Genomic DNA, 26,072 nt, shown 5'->3' on the forward strand with positions numbered 1-26,072 from the left:
ACAGGATGGAAAGAGACATGTGGTTTAGATGTTTATTACATTCGCCAAGAAGGTAATGTTTCTGGTAGCGTTTATTTGTATGTATGTATGTGGTTTGGCACGATAACTTGAGACGCTATATGGATGGATTGTCATCAGACTTGGTACATTTTGTAGTGTTTTGATGATCACATTTTGCGCTCTCTGGCGGCTTGATATGGTACTGCAGCGGTCACTGATTTTAGAAGGCAAATAGTTCTTGTGCTCGTAAGTTTTCCCCCTAGCAGCTTGCTTTTTTAAGTTCACTTGGTACAAAAATGGAAATCAGGAAAATTATAGTATACTATTTAATAGTAAACAGCAATTCTTCGTGTAATAGATTAGAGCACGCTTTAGAATGCAGCAGCCTGTGAAAAATTCTCACATACTGTGGCCGACAAGTACAAATGTACACATCTGCTTGTGTACTTGTCGGCCACTGTACTTACATTTACATGTATTGTATTGTACTAGCATTTCTTTGTTCATTGGGCGGTGATTTTTAGAGGGGATAAATCGACTTTTTCCTGACAATTGCAATATGGAAAGTTGCAACATGGCTGCAGCCAAGGCCTAGGAAAAAACAGGGGTATTCTAAACTGGTTAGGTACTTCAGTCAAGTTCTGTCTGTGTTCCGCAACAGCCTTCATGATGACGTCAAGCACTTCTCGGTACTTCGGGTTTGAGTCGGCGCTGATTGGTCGGTCCTCGGTGGGGTCGTTAGTGACGTCATACAGCAATGGCGGATCGTTCCAGGTGACAAACGGCACGTCACAGAAGCAGACAAGTCGGTCGACACCGCAACGTGTTGTGCCAGGTTCCCAGTTGTAGGAAGCATAGTGGGCTTTCCAGGTCACCTTCCCTACAAGCAAAACAGAAAAACAGCAGAATTACAAGTGTAAAGGCGATCTGCTTCCGAATAGAACGGATTGTGGATAACAACTGTGTAGTGTAGTGTAGTGTTTGCAGTCACGTGACTTTGATGACGTAAGTATGGCGGCCATATTGGATGGTTAAACCTGGAAATTACTTGGTTCTACGTAGTGCTCAAGAACCAAATAAAGACGATAAACGTGTAAAAAAAAGCCCATCGATCATCTAAGAATCGTTTGCCTGAAATCAAAAATCTATTCACTGTTTTCTTTTACCGTATTTTCTTATTCAAATTTCATTTAATATTTACTTAGCAGACCTCACCTTTCCTAGGCCTGTACCTTACAGCATGCAACCTATCCCCACAGTAGTGGAACAGGAAGTCGTGTGGAGACGGCTTCTTGGCCCCGCCTAGCAACGGCAGGATGTTCCGTCCGTCCATCACCCTGTCCTGGGGAAGTGGGGCCTTCAGGATCTCTGCTAACGTAGGGAAGATGTCCATCTGACTTGTCGCCTCCGTAACTACAGTTCCGGGCTTGATTTTTCTATAGAAGGCAGAAAGAAAAGTATATTAAATCCTGTCTAAAGGATAAAGATGTATGTAACTTTTCATGAAAATTGGCACGCAAATATTGTCCACGAATCAACAGTTTAAATTGCTCAAAGCAAAAGTGAACCAATAGAACTATGCCAAATCTCGCGATCGCGCGCCATTTTGGAATGTGCTCACGCGATCGAGAGCACAGTTGGACGAGAAAGTGCGAGAGTTGAAAGCGATGGGGTTTCATACCTTGGCCACTGCACAAGTGTTGGCATGCGGATTCCTCCTTCGGATCCTCCTTGCCCTTTACTACCTGTGCGGAAAAAAGGGGAAAACATCTGATGTTGAAAATGGCAAAAAACACATGAAATTTCACGTGATTTTAGAATTTGGAAATAATCACCACCAACATAACGAAAATGTGGATAGACCAAAGATGGCGACCAGTTGATAGAAACAGATTTATTTTATAAAACATACCATTAAAAGTGTACTGCTCTCTGTATAGCCAAAGGCAAAAGGCAATCATGGTAAACTAAGAATTCAACAGTTAAACTAAACATTTGTCTCGAATCGACACGCTGGTGTAACACACCAATATGGCGGATGCAAAGTTACGTCATGGTCACGTGACTGCAAACATCCTTACCTTTATATTTGCCGTTCCACCCTCCGGCATCTCCTATTTCCATGTGCGCGCCGTTGTCAGATGTGAAGTACACAAACGTGTTGTTCGTCAGACCCAGGCGTTCTAACGTTGCCATGACAACCCCGATGCTCCAGTCCATCTCCTCCACCGTGTCGCCATAGAGACCGTGCCGGCTTTTCCCGCGGAATTCCTTATAAGGTAAAAGGGCTGTGTGCGCGTTCCAGTAAGAGACTTCCAACAAGAAGGGTTCTTTTTTCGCTTTCCTTTCTTCAAGGAATCTTGTGGCTTCAAGAGTCATTCTGGGAGTCATGGTAGAAACGTCGTATGGTTGCTCTATGACGTCATCGTCTCTCATCATGACGCAGTTAAACTGTCTCCCATTGGCCCAAAATGCGTACGTACATATCACCGTCGACCAACCAACAACCGAGAACACGATAACGGTTTTCCATTGAACGTAACGGAAATACTTGAGTGCCAGAAGACCGAGGAAGACGCTGAGCGCTACCTCCCAGACGCGGAAGCGGGTGTAGATCCTATCGGCGGCGAACTTCCCCGTCGCTCCCGCGGTCACATTGTCCGGGTCACACTCGGGCGCGTTTGAACCGGGAAAGCCGTAAAAGTAATCAAACCCGAACTTGTTAGGATGGTGGCAGTGATCCCCTACCCATTTGCAATTCAGACCAAGATGCCATTTTCCTATCAAAAGAAGGAAACGTCCCAAAATATTCAACTTAAATATCTCGAAGATCACAATAGAATGTTAAGCTTAAACGTAAACTCGCGAGAGTTTACGGTGACCTTATTCACACGAGATTTTGCGGATACCTCACGTCAGAAATTGATCAAACGTGCCAGTGAGTCTATATCGTCCTCCGTCTCATTGGAGGCTCGGAGATCAGCATAGCTCGAATAATGAATGTTTCAAACAAAAAAAAACGATACTACGTATCTAAACAATAATATTTTATCTCACCTATCAGTGCTGTCTGGTACCCATGATCCTTTGCCATCTGAGGGAAAGTGACCTCTGACCTCGGTAGCCCGGATGGAGCAGCCAGAAAGATGTAAGCCAGAGGTCGGTCCGTCCCCGCCATTCCTTTGCGAATACATAAAAGTATATATTTCGATATAAATAATCATTATTTATATCGGAAAACATGGTTTTGGCCTGTATCCTCTTCTTCTTCTCGCCTAACCAGGCGTCTGTCACCATGGTAACTAGTGTTGGCTTACATCATGCTGCAATTTCATAGCAGGAGGGATTTAGACTCCTGTCTGCCCATATAATTGAATATATTTGTGAGTAAGAATTAACAGAACAGACCATATGCGAAGGTAAACAACCTTTCTAGTATTAATATAAAATACTTTACAAGCATTAAGATTGGCATGTAAGAAACATTTGATTGACATTGCCCCATTGCATTGCCCCATTGCACATTACGCCCTACTGAACCTACGACACCTGGCGGAAAGAAAGGGGAATGCACGCGTTCTTACCAAATCTGACGGGCAGGCGTCCGGTTAGAAACGCTGATCTACTGGGGGTGCAGACGGCAGCGGCCGCCAGGTGCTGGGTCAACTTGGCACCGTTAGCAGCGATTCGGTCGATATTCGGAGTCCTGAAAAATATCGGAAGTAAAAAATGTGTAAACATAATGATATCAATAAGAATGGATAGCATTATGAACAACTAAAAATTTTGGACACAGGATCGGTCTTTTTCGCACGAGGGACTAAAGAGGCCATCTCCATCAGGGCATTACAACCATCCCTCAACAGAGACGGGGGGCGCCACATTCCTATAGTGGCAAAAGGGTACATTGCTTACGGAGTCACGTGTGTTATCTGCTTGACGTCACAGAAGCGGTGGATTGCTCATTCCTTGACAAAGACTGGAGTTGTACAGTCGAAAATTTGGGTGAGTCCGATTTCTTGTGTTAGATATTGCAGTTCAAACTTCTTTCATAATGACTTGTACCAACACAGATGAACTTTACAGATAACAATGGATAGCCTTTTTGGTACATTTAAGCTCTATCGGGCTACTACAAGTAAGTAACTGACGTGTTAAGTTACCCTGTTAAGTGCCTATCTCAAGGGCACTAGATACATGTGAATTGTGACTTCTTTGGTTAATGAACGGCCCCGCACAAGGCAGGGCGAAGACAAAAATATTTTCGGATGCCACCCACACGGTTTGAGTGGAAGGTGAATAATTTCCCACCCGCACGTAGTATCACCACTACTGAATACTAACACATTCCTTCTGTGGTTTAAACGCCACATCATATCAGTAACTCTCATAAAATCTTGATCTTTAAAGAAATTCGAACTCATTGGGTACAGAAACTTTAACATTAACTCTGTTTTATGACACTACATAGCTCATGGTTAGATTTGAAACTTTAAGAGATATATTGACAGAAAGATTCCCAACGTTGTTAAGAAATAAAATTACGTCATAACTAGACCCCATGGGAAATATGTTAATGAGCTAAAACTGTGTCAAAGGTGAACTCAAGAGTCAAGGAGAGTCTGTATATGATTTGGTCGCCAGTTCAAAAGGAATATTTTCATGTACAGAATGGATAATGCGTATTGTATTCACCTCGAAATCAACAGTATACTTCACAACCATGATTTGTCGGCCACCCCAAAAACTACGTGTCGGCATTTGAGCTGTCCTGTACATGCAAATTATTTGAAGACATTATGCAAATCAGCCAACCGTCATTCGGTGTTTGCCGATCAATCGCTGACCGTGACGTCTAGGCGATCGCTCATGGTATACTAGGACGACGTGTTTGTACGAGCGGTCTGTGACCCTGACTATGAAGGGTTTGAGGAGTGGTCAACTTGTACGAGCGGTCAGTGACCCTGACTGTCACGGTTTGAAAGTTTAATTGAACGAGTGCTTAATTTGGCACAACGGGCCAAAAAATTGAGTCCTGGTCGATACAAAATTTGAACCAGACGTGGTCGTACTTTTTCGGAAGCAGACGATACCGATGAACAGTCTTTTTACGCCTATAGTTGCAGCGAATTTCGAATAGACATAGTGTGTTCCCATAAGTTAAAGTTTATGTATCTTTCCTGATTCGCATGCATTACGGTAGAAAGATATAAAAAATACTATAGCTACAGAAAAGTGAAATACGTGGGTTTCTAAACGTTGCCAACATTTCATGTTATCACAATGTTCGAAAAAAATCATGCTTTCAACTTCCATGTTTTATCAGATTTAGGTTAATTACAAGTATTAATTTTCGTATTTAGGGGAGGTTTCAAAAGTTGACCCACCATTTGTTCTGTCCAGACGTGTATTTGCACGAACGGTCATTGACCTCCAGCTTGTTTCAAAAGTTAAAAGTTCTGTCAAGGCCACGTACTATATACGCCAAAAAGCATTTACTCAAGCAACTGGATATGATTTTGGAAACGTCAGACGTTTCAGCTAGTATCCACTAGCACTAGGTTTCGTCAGTGGAAACGTCTGCGTTTCCAAAATCATATCCAGTTGCTTGAGTAACTGCTTTTTGGCGTACTGTATTACCTGGATGTCTAACCTTCATCGACGCACGTACTATATAATTTTTACACTAGTATTACTGATAACTCGATTGAACTAGACTAATCAGGTCAAAAAATGCATCATTACATTTCTAAGCAGAAATTTTGTATACAAAAGTGGTTTTATAAGTGTCACTGCAACAAGGATCACTTTAAAAAGTACGACAAAAGGTGAACTCTTAAGCTCTTACCGAAGTGTATCGTTTCCGAAGCAGCCGACGTCTCCGATTCCCAAGTCGTCGGCCACGAAGAACACGAAGTTGGGCCGATCGTCCGCTCGGGAGATCATCGGCAACACGGCCGACAACACCACCATCCATAGAACACCCGCCATCTTGAATGCACCTTGAAACAACAAGCGTTTACCTTATATAGCACCAGATTGACCTCTAGGTTAAGTAAATGATTAACATAATCATTTGTTCATTAGTTGAGCAGATTAAACAATTCAAACTTGGAAACTTTCAATTTCCAATACTATATTTTTTAACAATTTGAAAGTATATCAACGACTTATCTACAGAAAAGTGAGGGTATTGTTGGGGTATGGTGAAATTCATTAGGTCTTGGCTGCCGTGGTGTTTACGTATTGAGCCGGTGGCAACGTGACCCCTCGGCCGCCATACTTTAGTGTCCGAGCGGTCAATGACCCGGTGTAGAGTTTGGCATTTTCACACATGCACAGCGCATAGTTGGCACTGGAGTTTTTACTAGGGGTTTTTAATAACAATGTGCACCTCATGGGTTTAAACTTATGGATCTAACGTCGTTACTTCTAAACAATGAATGATGTTACTACCTTATTTTGTATGAAAGTGCTTAAGCCACCTATATTTGGATTTACGTAGGTGTTGTAATATTCCAACATCTGCTTGGGTTTGCATTATATCAATGACAATTTCGAGTCTTTGTCATGTTCAACCTTCTTTTCAGTTGCTCATATACATGTACATGTATGCTCATATACATGTACATGTATAAGTCTTGACTAGTTCTGTTAGTTAAAAGTGACGCTGAAGAAGAGTGATGGATGTCATCACTTGAAACATTCGGAAGTTATCTCCGAAATTTATCCAGTGGTAGAGTTTGATTTGTCAAAAGTATGAGTATCTGCTTGAAAATGAAGCCACCACCATATTTTCCTCAATGTGACCCTTCTTTACTACTCGTTGTTCAGAATGATCATGATTCACCCTCACACGTTCATTGAACAATAGACACAATAGCTGATCAGCACGCAATGTGTTATAGAAGTAAAATACTTTTTCTGTGACCTTACGGGCAACTAGGATACTGGTAGGCTGACTAGGCAAATTCAATTCATTAGTTTACATCATTTAACCCAATAATCAGTTTTGACAAAGAATTACGAAAGAATTTCACTTTTCTTCTATCTAGTTAGATTTTGGATGAGGGGAAAATTTTAGATGTGATTTTAAAGATATATGCAAAGTATAGTATTTCCTGTGGTAGAACAATTTTCCTTTGCTTTAAAATCTGTACCAATATTCTTAAGAAGACTCGTACAAAACACTAAAATAAAATACCTACTTTATGTTTCGTCCTTGAGGTCTATCCTTGTCCATTGGTTTTGACTTGATATACATGTACATGTTTATTCCATACATCTTTAGTCCAATAATCCTATACAGACTATATAATACGTAGAATATACAGACTACATGTATATTACACCCCCCTCCGAACAATTTGGTTTAACCTATTTCAGTAACCCAACCTTACCACTAGGTGATGACTCAAACCCGCGAAAGCTTATGCAAATTAGGACGCGTCACGCTCGGAAGGGCGTGGCCTCCGATGACCCGTCACCGTGTCCCAGACGTCACTCGACCTACAGTCCACCTGTAGTAGCCACCATACCTGTTACACCAAAAACCGACAAAATCCTCAACAAAGGTGGGGTCTTTTTGCCAACAGGTTGGTTGTTTTTCCCTCTAGTCAGTCGGTCGCTAAGGCATATTCTGTCAATTTATTTCAGCAGTAGAGAAGGAAAATTTAAAGCTTAAAGGCGATCGTTTTCTTGAAATACGACGAGAGGCTAGACAACTTTACCTTGGATGGGTTATACCAAGTAGCTTTTAGAATTTTAAAGCTCATTGGTTATACAGAAAGGCATTTCGTGACTGGATTACGTGACAGTAGGTCAGTGGTTGACACGAAGGTACATTCATGTACGTGTATGTTGGTGGTATTGAGTCTTTTGTATTGAAAAGATGTGGAATTTGTTGCAAGCATTGTGATGTAAAATAGGTCAGGGCTTATGGCAGACAACGATATCATTATATTCTTTACTGGTCTTTTACATCGCGATCGTTTAACCTATAATGCTTTTGACACACTGTACAAGCTAATACTACAGATAAAAGTCAGGGAAGGGCATAGCAACACCTAAATCACTGTTTTGGCAATGTCAGTACTACATTTTTCGAAAGCATTTCATGTATACACTAACATACACATACTAGTATTTACGCCAAATCGTTTATTGTTTGTTTAAAACTGGCCGATCTCCATTAGTTTGTACAGACTGAGTTTCCATACACACTATTCTTCCTGGAGTCGTTATGCACATTTAACTACTTACTACTAACGTAACAACATTGTAATGCTTAACTACAAAGACACACACAACATGCAAATTGTACAGATCCTTAATCCAATTGCAATATACATTTTTGTATTAAAACAGGCACTTGCCATCGTTGTGCTAAAGGGGGAGGGGGTAGGCTGTAGATGTGTTTGCTTTCTGTAGGTTTAAGTGTGCAGAAGGCGTTTGGTCCTTCTTTGCACTTGTCAAGATGCCTTTGTAAAGCACACCGTCTGTTATAAGAGCCAATTGACTCACCGTGCAAAGAAAGGTTTTGCTGTGTCACACGCTAGGCATATAGGCATAGAAAAGGGGCAGGTCATTCTATTTGGCAGACTTAGAAAGAAAGAAATAAAATTCAAAATGTAGCGTGTATTGTCGGTCCAAAATATTGTCAGGCCTGGTGGCGATTAATCTATCTGGTTTTACCTTGCCCCCCCCCCCGTATCCTCCGTAATTTTCTTACAAGGAAATCTCAGTTTACTACATGTCCATGTACTATGCTCTGTACATGTGCAAACCATCCTCAACGTCGATAGTACCTTGTGCCAATGATTTTACATTATGTGATGAAATTTGATACCTTTATTCAACACACGCGAAAGTAGCTCACCTCCAATTTTTGGTCACTACCTTCTTCATGAGTGGTTACTCTGAGCAAGCAACTAGAGTAATTAATCGTAATTGGTAGGCGATATCGGCCCCCGTCTCGGAGCTACTTTTGCCTGTGCTAAATGAAAGTATCAAACTTCATCGTTAACTGTTGGTATACAGCACAGATGATACTTGTGTAAGAGAGGGTGTGACAATTTCTGGGTTTTCTTGGTCATGATTAGCTTGGATAATCTGTAGGTGCCGATGTAGCTAGGTCAGACAATAGTGATTAGTGCTTAAAGCTCTTGGGGGCGATTTACTAGTAGTACTTTGCCTGTAGTCTTGTCTTGTCAAACCGGTTGTGACTGACTCTTTTCATCGTGTCAAAAAATCCCATCAATTCATCTTCAGTGCCTAATCGCCAGATCTCGCGAGACTTAGAAACGAGATTTTCAAACAGGCCCGGGGGTTAGATTAACCCACAAATTCCAAGATGTCAAACTATAACCTCCTCGGTCAGACGTAAGTCACACTGACGTTTTATGTGTTTTTTCGTTGCAGGTCACAATGAGGGTGTTATGCATCGTGCTGTTGTTTATCCTGTTAACCACCGCCTTGTCCAATGACGTCGCCAAGGTCAAGAAAAGTAACAACGTCAAGTGGACAAAAATCCTCGGAGAAGTACACAAGATCATCCGCAAACTCCCGCGAGATTTGCAGGCTCCGGCTTCCATGCTGGTTTTCAAGGCGCCCAAATTCTTCGAGAATCTTCTGAAGTCTAAAAACTCCTTCCTACAAAACCCTGTCGAAATCTTTAAGATGGTTGGCCTCGGATTCATGGACTTCGTGAGCAATCTGATAGAAGAAGGATGGTTACCGCCATGGGAGGAAGTAGAAGGTGACGTCAAGAAGTTACTGATGGGATTGTCAGGTCTCGCGAGACTTGAGAACGAGATTTCATCCACCCGGAGTAAACTCCCACAAATCAAAGATGTCGACTTGGAGAAAGATGTAGCGGAGGCAGTCAGCAAAATCAAAAAGGATCTACCCAAACTGTGGAAGAGTATACAAAGGAAGATGCCTAAGGCGCTAGTCACTGATACTAAAGTCTTACAGAGGATTCTTCCAGATGAAAAGCAAGTGAGACAAATCCTATACTCTCTGCTGACCACCATTGAAGCAAAACTACCCAATCTAGAAGCCTACAAAACACAAGATATCTTCAGTCATTTGAAAGACTTTCAAAAACACGCACCAGATGCGTTAACAGATATAGTGAAGGCTACTTCCCAAGCTTTGGCGACGTTGCAAAGAAAGTTTCCAGATATGAGCGATGTTACCATCACTGGCAAAATGATTCGAGTCCACTTACCAGTTTTAGTTAAACAAGCTGTGGAAACCTTACCTAACATGAAATCTGTAAAATTAGACGAACAAAAATTGCAATCAGAAGTTAAAAGTTTGCTAGCACAAGTTGAGAACGGCCTTCCCGGTTTGATTCAGAGTTGGAGCGCTAAATTTCCTGATCTCAGCCAATGGAAACCCGAATCGTTGCCTGACGTTGTTCTAGAAGTCGCTAGGTGGATAGGTGACTTGCTTATAGGGGGTCCTGCAAGATTACCAGATATGAGTCAATTGTCTAAGGAAAAACAGGGTGGTGTGATGAAAACTTTATTTGCGTCTGCTGGAACGAAACTAAAATTTATCGCTCATAACATCAACCAGCATCTCACTGATGGCATTCAGTATGTTAAAGAAAATCTACCAGAACCAAAACCGGACAGAAACGAATTATAAAATAGATAATTTTCACCCAATGTTTCATATAATGTTACTTGATGGCCTTACCAGATGCAATTTTGGATTATATCTAGTTCTATTTTGTCACTGATTTATTTTAGATATGATTTCACACGGATGCTTACTTTTTTATGTAATATTTGCACGTTTGTTTCTTTGCAATAAATCGTGGATCTGGGATTGTGTTTGGATATATGATTTAGTGTTTTTATACATGATAGAAACCAATTGTGTTTCATTCTGACTGAGTGGATACATGTAATACAAATGAAATAGAAGTGAAATAGGCAGTGCCTTGAACTGCTTTAGAGCTAGTTGAGACCACTAATAGGCTCAATCTTTTAATGTATGGGAATTATATAAGAAATAAACCGATCAAAAGTAATCTACCCGAGTTCTAGACCTTGAAAAACACACATTGGCGGGTACTACAAAGTGTTCCTGTAGTCCAAAACTAGAAAATTCTATACACTGTATTCTTTACCACCAAATACTAGTACCAGTCTTACTGTCTAGAAACGTCGGGAAGTCAAGTTATTTGAGGTAAGAAAACGTTGTATTATTTTGATCCATTTCGTACCTAGCCCGCAAGGTGGCGTCATTTGCTTTGCACGAGAAGAATATGCATAACTAAGACTGTCCAACTCCTAATTAAAGGAGGAGCCATGAAAACATTTTACATGAAAGAAAGAAACTGAAGACAATATTACCCGATGCTAAATAAAGCCAGTAAATCATTAGGTTCAGTTCTCTATAAAAATCTCACTGTAGGATCCCACCTGTTGCATTTTTTCGAGTTCTGGCACCCCTGAAATTTTGACGTGTTCAAAAAGTAAGCCATCTTGTTCAGTCTTGTGACGCTTCCATAACCTTATATGGTATGTGACACAAAGGCAGTCAAGTGAAAACATTGGCTATTGGTCACGTGGGGTGACGTCGTTGTGAGGTGTACCTGTACAGGGCGTAGTCCAGGCATTGGCAACTCTGTGCAACATGAAACTACAGTCCTTCTTGCCGATTTTAGCTGTACTTGTCGCCTTGGCGATCGTTAACAACGCGCAAGGTATGTATATCTTCTTAAGGTGCTTTCTAAACATCTTTTGATAATCTATATTCTTAGTGTTAGCTGTTTTCACTTTCGAACAAAAGAGAACAAAATGGCTTCAATTTACAGGCAGGGTTGGACAAATGTAAAGTCCCATTGCCCGATTGCCCTGATTATATCTTTCTAGACATCTTTTGAGAAGCTACATGTATAGTCTTAGTGTTATCTGCTTCTTTAAAAAGAAGAAAAAATGACTTCACAGTGAGGTAGACGTGCATTTCACGGTTAGTGCACGGCAATTAAAGTTAGACTTGGTACCCATGGCTGTAGCCAGTCAAGTCCACTAATTACATTATACAAAATGTGCATGGTTGCTAGGTAGGTAAAGTATTTGTTTGCGTGGGGGAGGGTCTTAACTACGTACTTTGAACATAAGGCGTGTATTGGTGTACAGGTGTATCGGCCTTTACTGGTCTGAAATGGGTGAAATCCGAGCTAGCTAGGCGCATTGGTGCTTTGTTTGCATACAAAGAAAGAACGAAAGACCTTTATTGTACACTTTTGCTCTTTGCGAACTAGTACAGGTCATGGTAAACAGCGATGGTAGACTAAAGTATATCTATAGTAAAACTACATATGTACAGGTTCTGCTTCTTCTCGCTTCTTAAAGACAGTTGCAAATGTAAGAACGGATGGAGTTTATAGTACGAGGATTATCGAGTTTCATGAGGAAAGAATGAATCCGCTCGTTTCTGCACAGCAAACAAATCCAATGCTAGAGCTAACCGTAGAGTGAGCAGTAGGTCTTTGTGAAGAAAAGGTGAACCCAAACAAGTCAACTGACTTTGGTTTGGGGTGTCAAGCGTAGCTCACATTTACCCCATGCAAAGTAAGTGAAGCTCAAGTAATGTTACGTTGCTCTTACTGAATTTGCAAGGCCATATTCATAATATGGATGACATCCGGACTCTTCATTGTCCTTTCTTAACATTTTCCAATTTGCCTTTGGAATTGATTCTGGAATTCCACAACATTAGTGTATGTTTTTTTTTTGCAACATTTTTCTCAGTTAACGGCATATGTTTGCTTATTTTGCAGCTGTTAGTACGATTTACAGTATGGTCGAGAACTTTACTGGGGGGGGGCGAAAATGCATGCGCGCGCGCGGATGTCATCCATATTATCAAATCAACATGGCCTAAACCAAATAAAAAGCTACTCCTTTAGAGCCTAGACGTAATAGAAATAACTGTTGTGTCCTTTGTTTCATCTTAAACATTTTCTGCCCTAGTAACTGAGAACACAACTGCACCGTTGGGCTGCCCGTGCTATTTCAACACCTCGAGGTGGGACCCAGCCTGTTGTAACGTACCGGCGGCCGGCAGCGAGGTTACTGGTATGTGACATCTTAGATTCTTATACTTATATTTGTGTGTATATATGTGTTTGCGTGTGCATGTGTGAGCGCCGTGTGTGTATGAATGTGTTTATGTGTGTGTGTGTGTGTGTGTGTGTGTATGAATGTGTGTGTGTGTGTGTGTGTGTGCGTGTGTGTGAGCGCGCGTGTGTGTGTGTATGTGTGTGTGTGTGTGCGTTTTGTGTGTGTGATGTGTGCGTGAGTGTGTGTGCGTGAGTGTGTGTGTGTGTGTGCGCGCGCGCGTGTGTGTGTGTATGAATGTGTGCGTGTGTGAGTACATGGGAATTGGTTCAACCCCCGTAGTCTTTGTTCAGCATGGCACAGGAGTCCCAAATCCTGTTTCAGGGGCCATGGCCCCCGTAAGTGTAATGGAATATCCCAACAGTTTGCGATATGAACCCTCGTCGCCACCGTGCAGAGAACATACATGTAACGTTATGTATGTATGCCTAAAATCACACTTACAACATGGGCATAATTTAACTCATCATATTACAGTTATAGATAGCATATCTTTGACGGTAATAGAGAGTTATAGAGAGTATCCGCCTCAGCTAGCCTCGTTTTGGCGCGGTCGCCCGGGAAATTCAAAATGGCGGAAATGAAAAAAAAAGACGTCTAATTTTTTCATCCGCGCACCCGTGAAGATATCTGCGATGAAGAAAAACAGCGATATTTTACCTGAACATGCAGGTAACGTTTGTCTTGTATTTATTTGTCAAGAAACTAAGGAAAATAAATGAGTTGGGCTTGATTTGTTGATTTATTAAGCAAGGGCCCCGTTACAAAATAGCTATTCAATAACTGAAGGGACTACCTTAAAAATTCATGACTAAAGAAAGAAAGATTTTCCTCCTGTGCCCTGCATATGTTATGGAATGGAAATAAACACAAAAATGGCTTTGACTTGCACATCAAATAAAACGAGTATTTTTGCATCTTTGTAAGTGTACAGTAAAATATTTCAAATCTTGCATTGTAATGTCAAAGCTAATTTAGCATCTTCTGTTTTGCAGATCAAACTCTTTTTTGTCCGGCCTGCGTTTCTGTGAACACCAGGGAAGAGTGTCTTCAGGCTCCATTACAACTTTGTGCCAATCTTACGGAGAGCTACTGTGTGACAACCGTTTTGAGTAAGGCAACTTTCACATTAATAAGGACAATGAATTACGATGTATAGTGATTATCTACCTTTGCCAAGAAGACTCGTTGTGTTTTGTTGGCGTTTGTGGTTTATTTCTTAATTTATCGGTTTGTAGCTGTGGTTGTATCTAAACTTTACTTAAGATGGATTGTTACGAAATTTGATATGTGGGTAGGTGTCAAAAAAACGAAACAAAAGGACAACATCGATAATCATAAGGGCCTTGCGGCTTTTCTATGGTACGTATATTAATTATGAATGCCACATGCAATGTATAACCAATGGTTTCTGGTGCTACTAGAGAGGGCTACTCTCGATTTTAAAATCGTACTATGTACTTATCATTTCATTATAATAATGTTTTCAGAGCTCGCTGATCTTGACGAAGCCTGGACCAACCGTTGTGAATCGAAGGAAACATGTCTTCAAGGTGAGGTACTAATAATCTTTTGCATCGCTACTATATCTTAACTTCCAGTTTCATTTTAAGTTACACCTGAAAGCAATATTAAGAGTCAGCATCGTGTATGTATCTTGATACATGTGTTTCAAAGTTCGTTATAAATTTTCAGAAGCTTGAACTTGAATTATGGGTTAATGACCCGCCCTAGGGTGTTAATGGTGGGATAAGGCCTTGCAGTTGCTATAACCACCTAATAAAATAACTGAGTGAGCGTAGCGAACGAGCTTGTTTCCTTCGATGGTTATAGCAACTAGCAAGGCTTTATCACAACATATACATGAGGATAAGGCGAGACATTAACGCGTGCCAAAGTTGTAAAGTTATCATGCACTTAGTCACGTGACCTGCATGTTACAGGTCACATAGGTCACGTGACTGGATTGCGGTAGTAAAAATGTTCATTTTTCTTACAGAAAAAGAAGACAACGACAGACTCTGCAACCTAGGGTCCAAAACCTACACTTGTGTATCTTGCTGCAACGCCAATGGTTGTGTAGGAGGTGGAGGCGGTGCTACAACCCTGAGAGTCAGTCTGGTTGCCATGGCAACTGTGACCTTCCTCACCACCATGAAGAACGCATTGGACCTCTAGCGATTCATTCATGAAGTGTAACGACAGGAGTAATCCCACTAATTGTGCTAACGTTACTCACGATTGTGAAACATTTATATCTGAACTGATAAGGATGTTTTGATTTAGCATGTCCTAACATCAATATTGAGAAACCATTACTTAAATGAATTTAGTTGCTATTCTACCAATGACAGATTCTTATTTGAAAAAAAAAAAAATTCGTTTGTTCTAGTTTATAATAACACAAATCCAGTAAATGGGGAATATTGTTTAGGACTCTTGCCCTGTCTGTGTCGCAGATTTTCTGCAGTTTGTAGACTGGATTTCAATGGCTGGGTGTTAATAAACGTTGTGATTCCAGTTCGTTCTGTGTAATCAATCTTTGGTATTTTGGTGAGAGAGAGAGAGAGAGAGAGAGAGAGAGAGAGAGAGAGAGAGAGAGAGTGTGTGTGTGTGTGTGTGTGTGTGTGTGTGTGTAAGTGTGTGTGTGTGTGTGTGTGTGCAAGTGTGTGTGAGTGTGCGTGCGTGCGTGTGCGTGTGTGCGCGCACGCGTGAATAGATGAATAATTGTATATGTATTAACGATGATAGTCACTGGTAGTTTGGGCAGGGGGGCTGCTGTGTGTTCTGTTTAAGTGTGAGGGAAGTGTGAGTGTTATGTTTGAGTCTGAGTAAGCTTTCATAAGTTGCTGGGGGGAGGGGTCTACACATATGGCTTGTTAGCATGAACGCAGCTACAGAAGCATATAGCAGGGCATGTTCCAAATGCAAGCACAATTGACAGGAGAAAGTACCCTATGCATGCTACTGTTGACAAGTTCCTGGAATTTCGACGAAACTGTGCCAGTTGCAGAATTTCGTCGAAATTTCGAGGAGAATTAAACATTTAAGCGCTAGAAATTAATCACATTCATTGTGTTATTGTTTATCTATGATTAGTCCTTTGGTTTGTATTTTTCAAGTTATTTATCATTTTACTAATTTCTCATGTTCTGCTGGTTGTCATAACAGTGTGGTGAGGAGAAGTCGTCAACGAACCAACATGGGGTCTATGAACGTTGCTTCCTGCGTCTACATTGTCCTGAGTTTGCTGTTAGGACCTATTGGAGGAGAATCTCCCCCCTTGTGCCAGACATGGAATTCAACAACAGTAACATGTACCCGGGTTCAAATCCGTCAACCTCTTAACCAGGTACCACCCGGAATCCCAAAGACTATAACCACCCTAAATCTAAAAGGAAATAATATCACTACACTTTACAACGATTCCTTTGAAGGGTTGACGAATCTGAAACGCCTAGATTTGTCCAAGACACGTATTCAAACGATAGAGGTAGGAGCTTTGGAAGCGTTGGCTAACTTGACATCGTTGGATATAACTTTCAGCAGAGAAACTAGGCATCTGAGAGACGGCCTTTTCGAGAACCTTGTCAATCTCACGTATCTAACACTTGAAACATCTGCACAGTTTGGCGAACATGTCTTTAGTGGTTTAACTCAATTGAGGGAGTTGAGTCTAAGACTGACAGATGCATCCAACCTTCCTGACCAAATCTTTTATCCTCTGTCAGCACTAGAAAACCTGACGATACACTGTGATAGGGCGAAAGGCCTCTTTCAAAGGGACGTCCTTTGGGCACCTCTGAATCAACTCAAAACACTAGTCCTCATTTTCACTGATGATCAAGCAAATGACAACAATAACTTCCATTTTGGCTCTGTATTCCAAAACTTTTCCAGACTAGAGACGCTACAACTGTCACATTATGGGACACATCAAATTAATCTTACTGTTGACATGTTCATGTCTCTAAAATCAACTCTGAAACACTTAAGTTTGTCCAGTTACACGATGTATCACATAGAGAGAGGCCTGCTGAAGTCACTTAGTAGTCTAAAGAGCTTGGAACTCAGAGATGCTACCTTAGGTTCATTCTCAGATCTTGCTAGGGTGCTGCCGGAACTGAACAATACACAAATACAGGAGCTTGCGTTTAGTTTGGGAACTGACGCTATAACGTCAAGTACTCTAAATGCATTGGAAGGTCTGTTGGAATTACGAACGATGGCTATAGACACGCGAGGTTGTAGGGCCATACACGCACATGCATTTGAAGGGTTCGCCCGTTTAGAGAAGCTCAATATGAGAGGAGGTGCTTTAGAAAATCTAGATAATAATTCATTTACCGGAATGACGTCACTTCTTGAACTTGACCTTAGCTCCAATGATATCTCGACTTTACCAATCGATGTGTTCAAAGGTTTGATTTCACTGACTGATCTTGATTTGAGTAACAATCATTTAGAGAGTTCCAGGCATGGCCTTGGATATGATGCCTCGTTTGATTTCACGTCTTTTAAAAACCTCAGTCGTCTGAATCTTGGTTTTAACAGATTAACTCACGTACCGACAGAGGGGCTACCTGAAAGTTTGGATGCTCTAAATGTTCAGCACAACAATATTGGATCGTACATTTACAATTCTGTCTTGTTCATCCCGCATGTAAACTACCTCGACGTATCTCACAACAACATCCAAACATTGATTGTCGCTTCACCTGCAAAAACATCAAGTTTAGAAACACTCAAACTGGATCATAATGCAATAAAAGCGATAGAAGGAAGGTTTATGGAAGGACTTGTCAAACTCACGACACTCAGTCTTTCTTATAACCAACTCCAAGTCATTGAAAAGGGGACGTTTCAGTGGATGAGCAAATTGACGCATCTTGATCTTAGCAACAACAAAATCACCACCATTGCATTGTCAGCCTTTCATTGGTTGTCAAATCTTAAACATCTAGACCTAAGTCACAATAGCATCCAACAGATAACAGCGCTAACGTTTGAAAGTTTAGGTAACCTGACAGAGCTAAACCTAGCAGCAAACGAAATTGTCGACTTTGCCAACGCCTTTGACGAGCTTCATGCACTAAGGATAGTGAGTTTGAGCAGCAATGCGTTAGCTGTACTAGATCAACCAACCGTAAGCCCTGTTCTAAAGCAGGTTGAGAGTATTGACCTATCAGGTAACCCGTTTCTTTGTGACTGTGACTTACTGTGGTTTGTGCAGTGGGCCATGGAAATACGTGTATACGACATCGTACTGAACTGGTACAACCCATATCCTTTGCAAAGCTACCAATGTGCCCGGCCTAGTCACCTGCACGGTCGTCAAGTAATAGAAGGATTCACACAGCAAAAGGACGAAGAAGTGTCTTCAAGAAGTATATTCTTCAACAAGGACTGTGACGAAGTTCAACTTAAATATAACACCCTATTGGTTGGACTGCTCTCGCTTGCAGGAATTCTCCTCATTGTAGGCATAGCTGCATTGATGTGGTATAAATCGAGGAAAAGACTTAAAGAGGATCCTGAAACAGACGGCTCGTACATGCACGACGTGTTTGTTATGTACAGCGAAAATGATTCGGACTGGGTCTACAATAAACTGGTAATGAATTTGGAAAATGACGACGCGGGGTATAAACTGAACCTTCATAAAAGGGACTTTACAGGAGGATTACCCATCCATAAAAATATTGACATTGCCCTGACAGAAAGTCGGCGAGTCATCTGTATTGTCACCATGAACTTTTTGAAGAGTGACTGGTGTCGGGAGGAGCTCAGTAAAGCCAGGTGTAAGCAGATAGGACGTAGAGGTCGTCGACCCATTCTGGTCTTCCCTAAAAAGATTCCACCAGAAGAAGTAGAACAGCTCAATACTGACGTGTACGATATAATGATGACGGAAACGTACCTCGAGTGGCCAGACGCAGATACAGATACAGAGGCAGATTTCTGGAAGAAGATGCGAGAAGCTCTAGGTCCTCCTATATCTTTCGATCCTGATCCAGAGGATCACGAACTTGAGCAGCAGCCACAAGATCAAGGTCAGCGTCCTGTAGATCAGGAAATGGACGCTCAGGAGCTAAACGTTAACGCACTGGCACCAAATGCTGCGGAGACAATCCCTATGAAACTAATACGTGGGGCATTAGAAGATGAGGAACATTTTGAAGATGGGATGAAAGATCCCCTTATAAAGGAATGAAAAGACTGTGACCAGATTATCTTTCAAAAGACCGATCGTGGCTGTCTATTTCAATTAACAGCCCAACCAATGAGAGACTGTCGATTAAACGATTCGACCAATGAGAGAGATATTGTAAAAAAACGTAACGTGGACAACGTCAAAAAGGCCTAAAATACAAAGCATTACAGTAATGTTTTAAATTAATGAATGGACTTGATTGCACAACGGTTGTACAAGATATGAAGCACATGGTAAGCTGAAATCGGTCCTAGTTAAGAGTATATCATTTGCTTACAAGTTTTTCTTCACTGTAACTTGGGTAATGCATTACAAAATGGGGCTTATTTTTGATAGCTCCAAACTGAGATTTCACTTATATTACCCTACATGCGCTATCTAGCAACTGTTCAAACATATTGTTTGTATATGGAGTTCATTGTAACTATTCTATTTTGCATGATGTGTGTAATATTAATATCAGTTTCTGCGTTAGGAATTTTTTCTTTCGATTAACTGAATGGAATTCGAATAGGTATTAATAGAATGTCTGGTATGGTTATACAGGTACTTGATCTCTGTTCTTAACGTCCATTATTTAAGAGAACTTTATAAGTAAGGTACATGTAGTTATTTACATGTTGTACTTAAAAGTAATTTTGCCAAATTAAATTCAATAGGGTGCTAATAATTCTACATATCTAAAAGAAAAACTGTACAGTTGCTGTGTCTTGAAATTAAACATGGACTTGGCATTAAAAATTGGTGGCTTGCGTCATTTAGATGTACAGGAAATATTAGTCACTACTAGTACCCTACTAAGTAAAGGTAGTATAAAATGTAAGAAGATCTAAAATCTAAGAATAAAAAAATATAAAATCTCGTATCCACACAATAGGCGGGTCGGTTCGTATGATACGTGAGCAGGGTACATTTTTTTTATTCGTTGCAACCTTTAAATTTCACCAACAAAAGTTGACAAAAGCTGTAGTACAAAATGTATTTAACAACGCCCTGGTGCCAAGTAATTACGACCAATCAGATTGTATAAGGTGTAAATTAGCATGACGGGAGCATGACGTCATGAAAATGGCGAGTCTACTACAGCGTCATGTAGCTATTGATGACGTCATGATGAAAGCTGTGAGTTTGACTAACAAATGGCTCTAGGAAATTATGCTTTATCTTGAACCACTGAATGTCTCCCTCAAGGGGTTCTTTAATTGACAGGATATAGACGACTGACGTCACAAAAGTACGCTACAAATTACTGATCGTATCAGAACAGGTAACAGACAACTCATCGAACTCCAATGCACCAGTGAAAGGTTTGTTTCTTATGACTGTTTTTTCTTCACTTGGAGAAAATCGTTTGAAGGTGTCTTGTATATTTTCCTAATGGGAGTACTAGTATCTCATTTTTTTGTTAATATGTTTTGATAATGATGCGAAGTAGGTATGAAAAGTCCTGGCTGTTTACTCCAGCAAAATATTGCATTATTAGTAAACCATCTTCGTCTATAGACCTTCAAAAGCAATAATATTGAAGCTGTAGAAATCTGTAGGAAAACGCTACAAAATGTGTAGTTTATGCATGTACTTAAATTACCACTGTATACCACTGTCACATTGATTATTGTTCCAATCTTTTGATTTGCGCTGCATGCTTTTTGGGGTCAAATTTTTTGTCCAATTTCATCTCAAAACCTCCCCAATAAAGTTCCAATTTCTGTATTCGAACAATCTCTGTCTAGATTCTGTTCAAATCACCCACTTTTCCCTTCAAAACCGTGCAGAAGTAGACCGTATTACGCAACAGGTGTTTTGTCTACTTTGTAAAGCCACGCCCCTTCACCATATATGGAAGTAGCGTATATTCGGGTCAAACCCGGTCACGGTTCATGTGTTGTGCCTCGTGCCTTACGTATGTACACACTGCGGAAGTTACACCTCTTTTCGTAGTAGTGGCATTGTTACTCACATCCTGACAGCCTTATTCTAATCCTTCTAACCCTAGTCCTTTCTTCTACATATCCTAAAATGTCGCTAGAGCTTCTAGATTTCGAGACAGACCCTTCTTTTTAGCTTCTGACTGGAGACGTACTTAAAGAACTCCAGTGATCGTCTTGTACCAATCGCCAAGAAACCAGCCGACTTACTTCTCAACACAACAAGCTACGGGTACGTCTTTGCAGTTAGAACTTGAAGACATCGATTCTAAGGTAAGTTTAACACTAACTATGCAATTAACTTGGGTCAGAATATTTGTGGGTCATGTATATGTTAGATAACAGTTCACTTGGCACTACGTTGTTTCAAGAGCACACTGTGGCAGCCATTTTAAACTTGAAGATCAGAAGAAAGTCAGACAACGTTATAAGTGCATGCTGTCTGATCGTGTAGTGCCTTTTATGTACTTAAAAGGTCGCGAATCTGGCTTAGGTTGTTTAAGGGAAAGCCCATGTGAGTGGAACCCCCTTACCAGGCCCCAACCTTACCGGGTTACATTTGTGTCTGTGCCGTGGGCGTTTCACGTGAGTTTTGTACTAGCACCTGTACTACGGTCTATGGCCTACCTGTATAGTTTTGCCTGCACGATTGTTTGGGTGTAACTATAACCTTCGTAAAATAGCTGTGTCATTGTGAATCCATTTTAGTTTTTTATAAAACAACCAAAATCGTTCCCTATTCCCTATGTAATATATGTGTGTCCTTGACCTTTTATACATGTGTGACATTCCAACACAATTTTAAACTGTCTTTTTAATTGTCTTTTTAATCTGTGTATAGAGGTTAACGTTTTAAGAGCATTTTAAGAATTCTAAATTTTCAACTTTATTAACAACCTTGAATTGTACACGTTGTTACGTAATGTCGCAATTTATCATGTGTTCAGTGTTTTCGTAACTAAGTAACTAGATTCAAAGGTCGTCTTTTATCCTCAGTAAGACCATTGTGTGCAAGTGGTGGAATAGAATAACACTGTAGCTAGCTATGAAGCGAAATAACCTCTTATACATTGTTACGCCTTCAGTAGACACATTAAAATGACAGCTAAAACTAATGTTCGTCCTACACACATTGTACTGTAACCCGTTTTTAAAAGGACGGACGAAAAGAAGCTCTATGTTTGTTATGCAGTTTAAGGTTATGACAAACAAACCCTCAAGCTGTAAATCATTGCTATAGAAACGTCGGGCCACGATGTATTGTATTGCAAAAGGACAAAGTTCAGAAAGGCTTTATATACGAAAATGTCTTTCACATTTCGTACATATACAGCTCAAGTTACATGATATGACATTCAACCTAGCCTGGATGCCAGACCCAAAGCACACTGGACACAAAATATATAGAGATATTTTGTGTCCAGTGTGCTTTGGGTCTGGCATCCAGGCTACATTCAACCTAGATATAGACAGTTTCGAAACCCCCAACATACATAGAGACTGTCGTTGTCTCTTGGTTTCGTTCATATGTTTGACGTGTGTTTTACAGAATTATTTTTCACATCAGCATATGAGGTCAACAATGGACCAGACTGTAACGCCACCTAGCGGTTACTCGTGTAAGCTCAGCGCAGAGGCTCTGAAGAAGGCCCGGGAAGAACTGAACGAAGATCCAGACACAAGACTGGCCATGGTAGAAGCTCTCAGGGAAAGAATCCAGCAAAGACCCGATCTCTGCGTACAAGACGATGATCACATCCTCTTAAGATTCCTTCGAGTGAGATATTTCGACGTTGAACAAGCATTCAAGGTATTATTTATGATAGAAAAGAATGATTATCATGTTCCCTCATCACGTTTTATATTTTTTTCCAAACGGTATATACTAAGGATTTTGTTGACGACAATGACCAGAAAATTTACAGTTTTCATTCAGTTTTGCCGCCATGAAATTGCATTGGATGTCTTAGAGACTTCACACTTCTCTTTTATATACATAATCATTTTGATGTGTTATGATATAATAACAATTTAAAAGACCTTTTTTGCTAAACACCACGTACTGCTAAAATTAATGACTTTTAACACCAAAAATTGCTTTTGCTCAGTTTCTTCCTCTTCTCCAAACCAATAAAGTCAATGACCAGGCTGTCTGTTACCATGGTAACTAGTGTTGGGTTACATCATGTTGCAATTTTACAGCAGGAGGGATTTAGTCTCCTGTCCGACCATGTATATGAATGTGTTAACGTTAGAGTAAAAATTAACAGAGCAGACCATATGCGAAGGTAAACATTATGCATTTGCTCTGCAAATGTTACCTTTCTAATATACAAATTATATTTTTACTGATACAGTTGTTAGAGAAATACCACGTATGGCGAGCTCAGAGTCCAGAGATCTGCAGTAACATGCGGCCCTCCAGCGTACAGGGACTACTGGAGGCCGGCTACCACGCCGCCTTACCGGGGAGGGACCAGGACGGCAGGAAAGTCATGTTTTACAGAATAGGTGAGTACTTTTCTCTGGTATTCGCAAGTAAGAAAACTGAACATGTTTTAAAGTTAAAACTTTTGGTCCAACACGAATTAAGAAAATCTCTCACCCAGAGAAAAAAAAGGTATCTGGTAGATGATGTCGGCCCCCGTCGCGGTTGAGTGAAGCGTGATGACCATTTGTTTGAACTCAATAGTTATATTTACGGCATTTCTTGTTTGAGTAGCATTAACACAGCATATACTTTTCCTCTGTAGGAAAATGGGACCCCAACCAATATTCTGCATACGAGGTTTTTCGAGTGAGCCTAATCAGCTCAGAGAAAATCATCCAAGACGAGGACACCCAGGTTAGATAGAGGATAATCTATCGATGGATTAGAGTATGTAGTGGATTAGTACATGTGATCATGGTAATGTCTCGCTTGCTCCTTTGCGTTACCCATAATTCCGTTAACCGGAAGCTGACACCTGTTTCCTCCCGCATAGGTTCATGGGATCGTTATGATTGCGGACCTGGCCGGACTCTCATTTTCCCACGCCTGTCAAATCGGACCGCGAGTGGCCAAAAAAATCGGCTCAATAACAACGGTAAAGATATCAAATATGACAGCTTTTTAAAATGTTTTTCAATGTTTGATTCATCCTTGCTTACTTTCCTATTCATTCTAAACACATGCCAGTTGTGTTTACAATTGTTTTTTTCTTGTTTGTTTATTTGTTTGTTTGTTTGTTTACAGGACGCCTTTCCTATCCGGGTTAAGGAGATCCACCTGTTAAATGAACCGATGTTGTTCGACGCCATCTTTGCCATCATTAAGCCATTCATGTCCGAGAAAATGAGAAATAGGGTGAGAAATCAAATTTGAATTGTTTAGGTTCCGCTGCATTACCATAACGAGCCGCCAGGGGCTCTAAAATCTATGTCGAGCTCTCATCCAGACCTATCCACCTATTAAGTTTCATGACAATACAGCCAAAGCTTCTTGAGTTATCGTGCTAAACCACATGCATACATACAAACGCTACCGAAAACATAACCTTCTTGGTGAAGGTAGTAAAACACTAATATTATACTATATATAAGCTAAAGCAATATGATTTTACCTTGTTCCCAGATACACCTTCACGGACCCAAGACAGAGACTCTTCATCAGTACGTGGACCGTGATGCTTTGCCGCCGGAATATGGCGGAACTGGGCCGCCATTGGACGACGCGTGCCGACAGTGGACGGAGACCCTGCTGGCCAGCGAGGACGAATTTGCCGCCATGTCGTTTTCTAACCAGGAACAAGTCGTGGAAGAGGAAGAAATAGTAGATGATGAGGTTGAAGAGGCTTCCGAGGTGGAGGAATTCTAGTAGTAAATGTGACATCCACACTACAAGAATTTCAATCTTTAACTAGAAAGGTAACATTTGCAAAGCAAATGCATAATGTTTACTTTTGCATATGGTCTGCTCTGTTAATTCATACTCAAACACAACCACACGTACACTACTAGATCCCTTATAAAGATTTGTCAAAGTAGCCGATAGTAGGGAAGCTGCTTTTATTTAGCCGTAATGAGTGTGATATTATAGTTAACTTAAAACTATCGACGATAGCTTGTGGACTTTGTGATGTAGCGATACTTCTCTCAACAACTGTGTCCAATGAAGCGCTCCCTATCGTATTTGATGACAACTGCATTCGTGGCTAAGTGCGGTTTAAATACTAGTATATCTAACAAAGAAGTAAGAGAATGACTGCCGAAGATTTTGTGGAAAATACGTGAAACTTTATGAATCACCACTTTGAGATCGTATATATTCCTACAACAGCCTATAGAATTTGTGAATTTTGTATGTCAGCCATAGGTAGAGAAAAAGTGTGCTACGGCCATATAATGTAATGTTTTATAAACGAATGCTAATGACTAATTTTGTAACTTATACATGTATATAAATATGTCACAAAATTAAGAAATATAACTTTATATAATTTGAGCACAAATACAGAAAACTGCGCCATGATTGTTTTTCTTGAAGACGCTTTTTCGAATAAAGGAACGTTTGAGTGAGTGAGTGAGTGAGTGAGTGAGTGAGTGAGTGAGTGAGTGAGTGAGTGAGTGAGTGAGTGAGTGAGTGAATGAATGAATGAATGAATGAATGAAAAACTGGTGATACAATAACAGTTCATTCTGGCCTTGACCCCCATAGGCATATATAGCTACTAGTGATTAATTAAAGAACACCAACCCATAGGGCGTCGTATCAACAGCTAGATACGTTCCCGATTCGTCTGTACCTTT

The 26,072-nt window shown here is 40.6% G+C and overlaps 3 protein-coding genes across 4 annotated transcripts; 2 read left to right on the forward strand and 1 right to left on the reverse strand.

The window, feature by feature from the left end:
• Positions 1-4: 4 nt before the first annotated feature.
• On the reverse strand, positions 5-25,788 carry LOC109476311 (arylsulfatase H-like). The gene is made up of 8 exons (XM_019777225.1): positions 24,887-25,788; positions 5,849-5,991; positions 3,585-3,706; positions 3,058-3,180; positions 2,082-2,780; positions 1,682-1,745; positions 1,216-1,436; positions 5-880 (listed from the first exon to the last, which is right to left on the reverse strand). The coding sequence occupies exons 1-8, from the start codon at positions 24,986-24,988 to the stop codon at positions 504-506; spliced, it is 1,851 nt and encodes a 616-aa protein (XP_019632784.1). The 5' UTR covers positions 24,989-25,788; the 3' UTR covers positions 5-503.
• Positions 7,497-10,811, forward strand: LOC109476330. Its single transcript, XM_019777253.1, has 2 exons — positions 7,497-7,595; positions 9,421-10,811. Exon 2 carries the CDS (start codon positions 9,427-9,429, stop codon positions 10,654-10,656), a length of 1,230 nt encoding a protein of 409 aa, XP_019632812.1. The 5' UTR covers positions 7,497-7,595; positions 9,421-9,426; the 3' UTR covers positions 10,657-10,811.
• LOC109476293 (toll-like receptor 13) lies at positions 11,578-19,854 on the forward strand. 2 transcript variants are annotated; one of them, XM_019777205.1, is made up of 5 exons: positions 11,578-11,722; positions 12,996-13,100; positions 14,138-14,254; positions 14,633-14,695; positions 15,142-15,486. In XM_019777205.1, exons 1-5 carry the CDS (start codon positions 11,653-11,655, stop codon positions 15,318-15,320), a joined length of 534 nt encoding a protein of 177 aa, XP_019632764.1. In that variant the 5' UTR covers positions 11,578-11,652; the 3' UTR covers positions 15,321-15,486. The 2 variants fall into 2 exon arrangements, with proteins under 2 accessions (XP_019632764.1, XP_019632763.1); XM_019777204.1 differs by lacking the exons at positions 14,138-14,254; positions 14,633-14,695; positions 15,142-15,486 and adding an exon at positions 16,314-19,854 and having other exon boundaries at positions 11,583-11,722.
• Positions 25,789-26,072: the final 284 nt, after the last annotated feature.

Source organism: Branchiostoma belcheri, unplaced genomic scaffold (assembly GCF_001625305.1).
Source record: "Branchiostoma belcheri isolate BF01 breed outbred unplaced genomic scaffold, Haploidv18h27 scaffold37, whole genome shotgun sequence".
In the NCBI taxonomy this organism is placed as follows: Eukaryota; Metazoa; Chordata; class Leptocardii; order Amphioxiformes; family Branchiostomatidae; genus Branchiostoma; species Branchiostoma belcheri.